Consider the following 11,870-nt stretch of genomic DNA (forward strand, 5'->3'; position numbering starts at 1 on the left):
GTCTCAGGTTTGGGATGATTTGTTTTAGACCCTTGTGACCCCATTCCGTCTGATATTTTAATGATGCTACTTTCCTAGGACTGGCTGCACTGAAGCGTTAAGGATTCGACAAATTAATGCTGTCAACTAGGCAAAGGACTCAGGTCTGATCAGAAAATATCAGAGTGTCTCATCAAACATATAATTTGTTGCTTTGGTCTGCCGCTTGTGTTCACCTATCTGCGGGTTAATGGATTGCTCCCAGCCGGGGGTGGGGCGTATTGCAGACCTCCGCAACACAGTAAAACAACAATGCAATGTCCTTAAAACTCTATGCAAATAGTGAACTTCAGTCCGTACACTTACCACCCGGACATCAGTATCCTTATCTCAACTCTAATAATCTTATACTTTAAAACAACGTTAAAAGAGTCAAACCAAGCTCCATCCTTGTCTCCCTGAGACAATATTATGTAGTGCGCACTATATTTTCTCTGAGTGATCCTCACGGTGGACTCCCGGAGTCCTTGGGTCACTCCCCCAGACTCCCGGAGTCTGTACCCTGTATCCCTGATACAGTAATTATACTAGAAGTTGTAGGTTCTACTTACTAGATCGAGACGTGGTCCTCGGATCGGCCAGAGGACAATAACAGATGCCTTCCTTACCGAACACAAGGAAAACCTTCTCGATCCCCGGACATGAGCCCCCAAACTGATAGGAATCTCTGAGTCCCACTTGGTACCCCTGGCACCAAACTTCTAGTATCGGCTTGGTTTGAGTCCCTTTCTGACGTCAGGAGAGCGCTTCACTCAGTAGGTAACGAAAGACACAACAGTGATGTACTGAATGAACACTCTGAGGTTTATTTTTAATGCACACAGGTTATATAGAGGGGGCTTTACCCTCTTTATTAGCATATCATCGTATGTTATGTATTTGACCTATCATATTAACACGTTTCATTCTACGCTCAGAGAAATAGAAACAAAAACGGAACTTCCATATTAGGAATATTGTCCGGGAGTAGTGCCAAAGAGATAAGATTCAGGGTTACAGAGAATAGAAACCTTACAGTATATTAGTTTCACAGCAATCAGAGTTAGTACCTAACATAGAAACAAAACTTCTGCAAAAAGCAGAATTCATTTTGACATAATAAAGAACATGGATTCCTTTCAGGCCGAGCACACCAAAGCCAGCTGCAAGGAGTTCCCTGGCGTGGCAGTTCTTCAGACAATGTGCTGACGACAAGACACGAGTGGTTTGCACGCTGTGCAATCAGAGCCTGAAGTGAGGCATAAACATTCTCAACCTGAGCATAACCTGCATGACCAGGCATTTAAGTGCAAAGCACGAGCTGCAGTGGAGTAGATCCCTAGCCCTAAATGCCAGCATTTCTAAATTACTGGCCTTTGAAATGCTGTCATTCCGTCTGGGGCAGATGGATAGTTTAAAGGCCTTATGGCGGTGGCTGTCCCACAGTATGTCGTGCCCAGCCGCCACTACTTTTCAAGGACAGCCATCCCTTCCCTGCACAACCAAGTAGGGGACAAAATCAGGTGTGCACTGCGCAACGCCATCTGTGGCAAGGTGCACCTGACTACAGATACGTGGACCAGTAAGCACGGTCAGGGCCGTTATATCTCCATAACAGCACACTGGGTAAGTGCAGTGGCGGCTGGACCTGAGGCGGAGAGCAGTTTGGCGCATGTCCTTCCACCACCAAGGATTGCAGGGCGCTTCAGTTTGTCTCCTGTTGCTTCCTCCTCCTACTCTGCTTCCTCATCCTCTACCAGCTCCTCATCCAGTCAGGTTAACACCTTCACCACTAACTTCAGCACAGCCAGGGGTAAACGACAGCAGGCAGTTTTAAAAATTATCTGTTTGGGGGACAAACCCCACACCGCGCAGGAGCTGTGGACAGGCCTTGAACAACAGACCGATGAGTGGTTTGTGCCAGTCAGCTTCAAGCCCGGCCTGGTTGTGTGCGATAATGGGCCAAATCTCGTAGCAGCTCTGGGACTAGACGGTTTGACACACATCCCTTGCCTGGCGCATGTGCTGAATTTGGTGGTGCGAAGATTGCTTAAAAATTACCCCGATATGTCAGAGTTGCTGCATAAAGTGCGGGCCGTCTGTGCGCGCTTTCGGCGTTCTCACCCTGCTTCTGCCCGCCTGTCAGCGCTGCAGCGTAACTTCGGCCTTCCTGCTCACCACCTCATATGCGACGTGCTCACAAGGTGGAACTCCACCTTGCACATGCTGGCCAAACTGTGCAAGCAGTGAGTCGCTCTGGTGAACAGCACCACTTCACCACCAATGACTTGGCCTCCATGCGATACCTGTGTTCCTTGTTGCGCTGTTTTGAGTACTCCAGCAACATGGCCAGTGCAGTTCTCAGCGTTACTATCCCACTTCTATGCCTCCCTGAAAAAACGTTGCTGGCGATGATGGAAGAGGATGTGGCACAGGAGGAAGAGGGATCATTTCATAGGGTTTCCGGCCAGTCATTCACAAGTGGCTCAGAGGGTGGATTCCTGCACACACAAACGCCAGGTACACAATTGTCCAGCCAGGGCACAGTTCTGGAGGATGACGAGGTGGAGAATGAGAAGGAGGAGATGGAGGAGTAGGAACTATGTTCACAGCAGGGTGGCACCCAGACCAGCTCATGGCCATCACTGGTGCGTGGCTGGTGGGATACAGAGGACACAGACGATATACCTCCCACAGAGGACAGCTTTTCGTTGCCTCTGGGCAGCCTAGCACACATGAGCGATTACATGCTGCAGTGTCTCCGCAACAACAGCTGAGTTGCCCACATTCTAACTTGTCCTGATTACTGGGTGGCCACGCTGCTGGATCCCCATACAAGGACAACGTACTGTCCTTAATTTGTGATCGTAAGGTGCGCGAGTACAAGCGCACGCTGGTAGACGCGCTGCTGGTGGCATTCCCACCTGACAGCGGGGGCACAGTGGAAGCACAAGGCGAAGGCAGAGGAGGAGGAAGAGGTCGCCAACGCAGCTGGGGCACCACCAGCATCTCAGAAGGCAGGGCTAGCATGGCCGAAATGTGGAAAAGCTTTGTCAGCACGCCACAACAACCAATACCACCAGCTGATATGGAACGTCTTAGCAGGAGGTAGCATTTCAGCAACATGGTGGAGCAGTATGTGTGCACGCGACTACACGTACTGAATGACGGGTCTGCCCCCTTCAACTTCTGGGTCTCCAAATTGGGCACATGGCCTGAGCTTGACCTTTCCGCCTTGGAGGTGCTGGCCTGCCCTGCAGCCAGTGTATTGTCTGAACGTGTGTTTAGCACGACTGGAGGGGGTTATCACAGGTTATATTTCCGAATGTTTTGGGGTGTACCATAATTTCCAAAAATAAAAATAAATTTAAAACCAAAAAGCAGTGTAGGCTACCTCCTCCACCGCCGCTTCCACCTACACTGCCACATCCACTGCCTCCTCAACCTCCTACTCCATATGGACCTCGTCCTCCTAGATCAAGATAATTATTTTTTATTTTTACGTATTTTATGTTATTTAAAGTGATTTCCCTGTCCACATTGGTTTGCAGAGCAGTTGCAATGCTCTTAACCACATTTTGATGCCATTTGCAGCCCTCTAGTTCTTTTCATGACATTTTAGAGCCATTTTAGTGCTCAAAATTTCGGGTCCCCATTGACTTCAATGGGGTTCGGATTCGGGGTCAAGTTCGGGTCCCGAACTCAAACTATTTTGTGAAGTTCGGCCGAACCCGTCAAACCCGAAAATCCAGGTGTCCGCTCAACTCTATATATTATAGTTATATCACAACCCTCAATCAGTTTTTTCGGGGGGCAACAGGTATATCACACCAGTTGCAATTAGTTATTCCAATAGCTTTTGTCCCTCTATATAGCTGCGGTATCGCAGCCGAACCGCACACAACTGCTGCACAATACAAATGCACTATAATATACTTTGTATTTTAGAAAGTATATTAAAAGCATATCACAACCCTCAGTATATCACACCTATCGATAGCACACATATACCCGTCCTTAAAAGGACTTTTGTTGCCCTATTAGCTAGCGTTTGGCCTCTCTAACAGTCTGTCCCTGCTCCACAAAGCAACCTCTCCCTACACCTGCAAAACACAGAATGTAAAATGGCTGCCAGATCGGTTTCTGTTATAGGCTGGGGGTGTGTCCATGTGCTGAAACGTCTCAATTTGCTGTCCTGTCCCACCTGATGGATGTAACATGGGTCAAAGTTCGGCGCAATGTAAAACAATATAGCTCATGCGAGCATCGCCATATGTTAGCATGTTGGCGAATCGCGAGCGCGCAAAGTTCACTGCGAAACGACCGCCGACGAACCGCAAGGCCATCTCTACTAATAAGCCCTTTTTTTTCCTACTAATACAAGCCAAAAATTGCTTTAAAAAATATAACTCCACCGCACAAGGGCAAGTAAGGCGTAGAAATATTTCCTTGTAATAAACCATATTAATTGCTGTATCAAACAGCACTTGCACCCCAATAACAAGAACGGTTTGCTGAAATTACAGAGCTATATAATGGAAATTTGGGTGCCCAGTCAGTGCAGCATAGTGTAATAGGATTTTTCCTATTACCCATGCTGTAACCTCTCCTACTGAACCCTGTTTAACATAAATGCTGCTGAATGATTCCTCCCTATCCTTTCACTACACCTTGAATAGTCTTTCCCTGCACTTGTAAATCGTTTTTTTTAGTACAATGACGTTTTTTCTACCACTGTCCCTAGCGCCTACTGACGTCTCTCCCTGCACTAAGTACACTGGAAAATGGCAGAATCCAATTCTAGGGTGGGACAGGGGAAAGGAATGATAAAAAATTATTGGTTGTTTTTAGAGGTGAGCAAATTTTTAAAAAATTCGATTCGGCTGGTTCGCCAAATTTTTCAGAAAAATTTGCTTCGTTCTAAATTTATTCACGGCGAATAACATAAAAAAACTGTTATTTCCGGTCTGCAGAGAGCATTTATAGGGGTGTAGAACACTGTGCCTTGCAGTAACACACATAGGGAGTCTGCTGCGGTAGTGAGACAATACTGTGAGTCAGTATGACAAGCACATGACAGGTGACGCTCTTAGAGTCACTGCAAACTTCACTTATTTGGGCAGTCACAGGGCTAAAACTGACCAAATAACTCAAGTATCAACTCAGCCTTACGGGTAGATGTTAGTGTCAAGAAGAAGCGCACTCGTTTTACACTGTCGTCAGCTGATTCCACGTAGATGTCTACAGAACCTGTTCTATTAGACGCTGTTGACGTCACTGATTATTTTGCCCTTCTTCTGATCCGTCAGAACAATAACCCCCAAAAAACTAATCCTGTCTGTGGAGCATCTGCCTTCACTCGGTCAGCATTTGCATGTCTTCTATGTTTTCTACCCACTCCTGCTTTTGGCTACCAATTCATAAGCCAATTCTGATGGTACCATACAGCCCTTAAGCTGCTACACAGACAGGATCTGTTGTGCGTCTTATTTTTCCTTCCATCTGACAGATCAGAAGAAGTTTCAAATAAATGATGATGTCAGCCAGGCCGAAAGCCAAAATAGTGGACCAGTCGTGAAGTGGGAAAGGGTGGGAACAGCATGAGAAGTCTACAGAGTGGACCTATGACATAGTGGTGAGGTGGAAGCAGCATGAGGAGACCACACTGTGGCCCAATGACAGGATCTGGAGGTGGAAGCAGTATGAGGAGGCCACAGAGTGGCACAATGACCGAGTCTGGAGTTGTCAGCAGTATGAGGAGGCCACAGAGTGGCACAATGACTGAGTCTGGTGGTGGCAGCAGCATGAATAGGCCACAGAATGGCACAACGACAGAGTCTGGAGGTGGCAGCAGCAGCAACATCAGGAGGAGACCACAGAGTGGCACAATGACAGAGACTGGAGGTGGCAGCAGAATCAGGAGGCCACAGAGGGGGACAATGACAGAGTGTGGAGGTCGCAGCAGCATGAGGAAGCCACAGAATGGCACAATGAAAGAGTGTCGATCGACCAAGATACTTCTGGGGGAGCCTGCCTGGCATGAACAGGCCTCTAGTAGCTACAGACAATGACAACACAAAGCGTCAAGATAGCTTTGAGCCCGGAAGAGTCACGAAGTTCATCAAGAAACGTCACTAAAGATTTTACCGCATATAACCACAATGCTGAGCGCAGAATAAATTTAGTTTTTCGACCGAAATACTTCAATAAAGATTTTACAGCATATAACCGCAGCGCTGACCACTGAATTAATTTTGTTTTTCGACCGACATACTTCAATAAAGATTTTACCGCATATAACCGCAGTGCTGACCACTGAATTTTTTTATTTTTTTTGACCGACATACTTTAATAAAGATGTTATCACATATTACTACAGCGCTGAACGCTGAATAAAATTAGTTTTCCCACCAAAATGAATCACAAAAGATTTTACCGCATATTACTACAGCGCTGAACGGTGAATAAGATTTGTTTATCCACCGAAATACGTCACTAAAGATTTTACCGCATAGAACGGAGCATGGAGATGGATAGGGTGTTCGGATTCCCCCCGCACTATATGGACGTCTCAGAAATGAACCGCTGCTCCAGACAGCAGCTCCTGGGAAGCTCATGGAGCGTCGCGATCATCCGGCATTTATTCGCTCTGCTGAAGGATGATTTTGAAAGTGTGTAGAAGCCACACGGGGCCCCCAAGCCCCCAAAAGATTTTACCGCATATTACTACAGCGTTGAACGCTGAATAAGATTTTTTTTTCCACTCAAATAAGTCATAAAAGATTTCACCACATATAACTGCAGCGCTGAATGCTGAATACAATTTGTTTTTCGACCGAAATACATCAATAAAGATTTTACCACATATAAGTACAGCGCTGAACACTGAATAAGATTTGTTTTTCCACCAAAATAGTTCACAAAAGATTTTACCACATATAACCGCCGCACTGACTGACTGCTACCACCACTACTTCCGTGAACCCCTGCACCACTACTTCCCGGGTATGTAGGCTGCTGCGAAGCAGGTGCTCTACCCGGGGCACGTTTGGCTGCCGACCTCCCACTGCTGCCACCCTGCTGACTCCCAGCAATGCTTTCAACACATATAACAGCCGACGTGAACTGAGAATATATTTTTGTTTTTGTACTGAAATAGGCCACTAAACACTTTCAAGACATATAACCGCCGTCGATGTGAACTGAGAATGCATTATTCTGTTTGTACTGAAATAGGCCACTAAACGCTTTCAACACATATAACCGCCACCAACGTGAACTGAGAATGCATTTTTCTTTTTGTACTGAAATACAAAATAACACATATATCCGCCGCACTGACTGACTGCTACCGCCACTACTTCCGTGTACCCCTGCACCACTACTTCCCGGGTAGGTAGGCTGCTGCGAAGCAGGTGATCAACCCTGGGCATGTTTGGCTCCCGACCTCCCACTGCTGCCACCCTCCTGACTCCCAGCCATGCTTTCAACACATATAACCGCCGACGTGAAATGAGAATATATTTTTCTTTTTGTACTGAAATAGGCCAGTAAATGTTTTCAGCAGAAATAAATGCACCAGTGAAGTCCGTATTTATTTTTCTTTCATCCATGGCTCCATTCCTACTCCTCACAATCCTTTGATAAGCTGTAGGACAAGTGGATGGAGCAGGAGCCTCCCTGCTGTGTCCTCTCTGCAGAATGACAAAAAGATTGTTTTTCTCTGCCACCTTGGTTAAGACTCGCTCCTCAGCTGACCACCAGACCAAGATAGAAGAGATCACCAGAATATTGTGTGTTCTCTGCAGGATTAATTCAAGAATGTTTATTTCAGATATATGCAGAAAATTCTAGATTTTTCTAGCTAAGTGTTTCTTTAAAGCCCAAACTAGGCTTTGTCCTTAAGAGGTTAATGCTATAGCATAACACTAGGACCTCTTATAACACAACAGAAAAAATGTCCCTTTGACAGATGTCTTGGTCAACCATTGCAGGGTACTGAAACACAGCTTTGTCCAAGTAACCATAGTTTATTTGTAGTTGTCTGCAGAGTGACTGACTGGGTCTAGTGCTGAGAAAGGAAAATCAGCAACTGGAGGCACAACATTTGCCTGTTGCTGCTTCTCCTTCATTTTGAGGATTGTTGGGGTATATTCTAGCGATATGCTATTACTGACTAAAGTAGTAAAACCCTTTCAAACAGCACACACAGGCTGACAGGTCCTCTTCAGCAACAATGTATTACCATTTAACAGATTATTTTGCTTATCTGACAAAACCTCTCATTTTATTACAAAAACTACACGCACACTATTTACAGTGGTTGCCCAGCTTTTTCCCCCCTTAAACAGCTCCATCCTTGTCAATTGACTTTTTCTGGTTTTGCAGCTCACCCCAGTTGTGATAAATAAAGCAAACGACAATAGCAAACACAATCTATTGATGTATCATTCATAAGGTGTGCACCTACTGACAGGAATATGACAGCAGCAAGTTGTGAAAATTATTATTCTTTATTTCCCATTAAAAATATTTTGTATTGTTTTACAGTACAAGTGGAAGTGCATTGTGAAACATCATCTTAAATCAGCCAATCCTGAAGATGGATAGAGCTACAGAAATGCATGAAAATATTGGTTATGTAAATGGGACTTCCATTCCTCCAAATCATACTCAATGCTTAACCATCAATGTCCCGGAAGAAATCTTCTTTACTATATCGCTGTTAGGTTTATTGGAAAATGTCCTTGTTTTCACTGCTGTAATCAAAAACAAAAAACTCCATTTGCCCATGTACTTTTTTATTTGCAGTTTGTCATTTTCTGACATTCTAGGAAGTCTATACAAAATTCTAGAGAACATTATGATGATTTTGGCTCGCCATGGTCATCTTCAAAAGAAAGGTGCAATTGAGAAAAAGATGGATGATATTATGGATTGGTTTTTTGTACTGTCTTTACTTGGATCAATTTTCAGTCTGTCTGCTATTGCCGCAGACCGATACATTACCATCTTCTATGCCCTTCGTTATCACAACATTATGACTATTAGAAGAGCTTGGATCATCTTAACTGTCATATGGGTATTAGGTGGTGGATGTGGAATAGTTATAGTTATCTTCTATGATTATACCATTACAGTAATGTGTTTTACTTCTATATTTTTTTTGCTGTTAGTCTTTATAGTATGTCTTTACATCCATATGTTCCTTTTAGCACAATCACATGCACGGAAAATATCTTCACTCTCTGGACAATGGAATTCTGTGCAGCAAAAGACAAATATGAAAGGGGCTACTACATTGACTATTTTGTTGGGTGTTTTTATCTGTTGTTGGTTTCCATTTATTCTTCATCTCTTCTTATTCATCTTTTGCCCTCAAAATCCTTATTGTGCTTGCTATATGTCAACAATGTATGTAAATTGCACACTTATATTGTGCAACTCAGTGATTGACCCTTTCATTTATGCATTCCGAAGCCCAGAACTGAGGAGCACCTTTAAGAAAATGTTATGTTGCTAGATGTTTAGAAATTAATAAAATGTATATGATAGATAGAACATACAGTATAGACATGAGAATGTCAAACTTCATTTGGAACACGTGAATAAAAAGGGGATATGCCGCACAAGAGTGACTAGGGAACAACGTGAGGTGCACCCACTAACAGATGACACCCAATCTGAAAGAGGAAATAACGTAATAATGAATAACAGTGGGGCACTCTCTATAGCAATGAGGACAGTGGATGATAGTACATAAAATGTATTAATAAATCTAAAATGAATCGTTCACAGTTGGTTAAATAAATCGTTCACAATTGATAAATATAGCAGCATAGATGATAATGTTAGGCATACTTAAAACAACAATATAAGTAAAATAAATAGGAATAAAGATAAAAATGGTAATCCGTCAATAGGTACCTAGCATCAAAAAATTATATGTACAATGTGCTCTGGGTATACGCAGTTAATTTCAGTTATTGTTTGTATCAATTGGACTCCAATCAGAGGTGCAGGTTGATGCTGGCTATATGCAGAGCGGCGTTCCACTCCTTAACCTGAGACAGCGGCGTCCCGCTGTGAATTTTGAAAAGCGATCGCTTATTATCGTAGACACTTGATGAAGGGGTCAATTTCTTAAACCCCGAAACGCGTTTGGTACGGACCCCCACGATTGGATTACAGACACATATTTTCGATCTATTTAGGAGAAGCATAATTTATTATTCCATTGATCCGATAACGCCAGCCGCGGGAGGTCTCTGCTGTACAAGGGAAATCTACTTTCAACGAACCTACGTGGACTTCCGGTGTTGACGTGGGATCCTCTTGAAGAGTAACAGCCCTCGGGACCGGAGCACCGACACACACAGAAGGCGCACCGAGACTAGGGTAGGCGATTTCATCGAAGCCCTCTGCGTAAGATCGAAGTGTCTACGATAATAAGCGATCGCTTCTTGAAATTTACAGCGGGACGCCGCTGTCTCAGGTTAAGGAGCGGGACGCCACTCTGCATATAGCCAGCATCAACCTGCACCTCTGATTGGAGTCCAATTGATACAAACAATAACTGAAATTAACTGCGTATACCCAGAGCACATTGTACATATAATTTTTTGATGCTAGGTACCTATTGACGGATTACCATTTTTATCTTTATTCCTATTTATTTTACTTATATTGTTATTTTAAGTATGCCTAACATTATCATCTATGCTGCTATATTTATCAATTGTGAACGATTTATTTAACCAACTGTGAACGATTCATTTTAGATTTATTAATACATTTTATGTACTATCATCCACTGTTCTCATTGCTATAGAGAGTGCCCCAGTGTTATTCATTATTTCATTCGGAACATACTATAAAAAGTTGAGATGTTATATGAAATAGATGCTCATGAAAATAAATAATATATAAAGCAGAAATAATAATGCTATGAAAATCTGATATTTGCTTTACAGAATATAAAGATCCTAGCCAGCATGGTATGGGCAGCTTTTAAAAATATTCATGGCAGATAATCTGGGGCATCATTTTATTGATTCATTTCATAAGCAACAGAAACATTTATGGGAAGTTGGAGAGTAGAGATGAGTGAATTCCTTCAAAATTCAATCCGGCTGATTCGCCGAATAAAAAAAAAAATAATTCACTTTGTGACGAGTTACTTCGACACAAAGTGCATTTTTTTGTAAATAGTGGGTGCAATGACATGGAGCTGCAATTGCACCGCTCCCCATTATTTTACCCCTCAGATGCCGCTTTCATAGATGATCTGAGAGTAAAATTAACAAAAAAAAAAATCATACTTACCGACTCCTTTTCCTCGCGATGGGCTCGCCACCCCCATCTTGCTACAATATCTGGCTCAAAATCTCAAGTGACCCGAGATGGGCGTAGTCAATCAAGATTGCGGTGGCAGGCCCATCGTGAGCAAATGGAGGAGGTAAGTATGATTGTTTTAGTTTTTTACACTATTTCAGGTTAAATTGATTCACTACCATGAGGAAATTTGGCTTTGCGGCTAATCAAATTTATCCTCAAATTCACTTTGTTGGATTTGATTCGTTCAACTCTACTGGAGAGTCATTTCAACTTCTTTATTTATCTCATAGGAATTTTAGAATAAAACCAGAGTATCTAATTTTAAAGGGAACCTGTCACCTCCTAAATGCACGTAAACCCGCCAGCAGTACCTCAGGGTAGCCCGCAGTGTGATACTAATCATACTTTTCATCCTGCAGTCCGATGCTGCATAAGGTCAGAAAACGATCTTTTATTCTCCGTCCGCACTAATTTGCATGTTAGCTTGAAGTCAAGGGGGCAGCGGCCTCCTTGCT

General features: G+C 43.5%; 1 protein-coding gene across 1 annotated transcript in view; it reads left to right on the top strand.

Moving 5' to 3' along the window:
- Positions 1 to 9,541, top strand: part of MC2R (melanocortin 2 receptor) — a 32,177-nt gene extending 22,636 nt beyond the window's left edge. The window contains exon 2 of the mRNA XM_040433915.1: positions 8,609 to 9,541. Coding sequence (XP_040289849.1) covers positions 8,609 to 9,541 — 933 coding nt within the window. The remainder of the gene's footprint in view (positions 1 to 8,608) is intronic.
- Positions 9,542 to 11,870: the final 2,329 nt, after the last annotated feature.

This window comes from Bufo bufo, chromosome 5 (assembly GCF_905171765.1).
Source record: "Bufo bufo chromosome 5, aBufBuf1.1, whole genome shotgun sequence".
NCBI classification, from domain to species: Eukaryota; Metazoa; Chordata; class Amphibia; order Anura; family Bufonidae; genus Bufo; species Bufo bufo.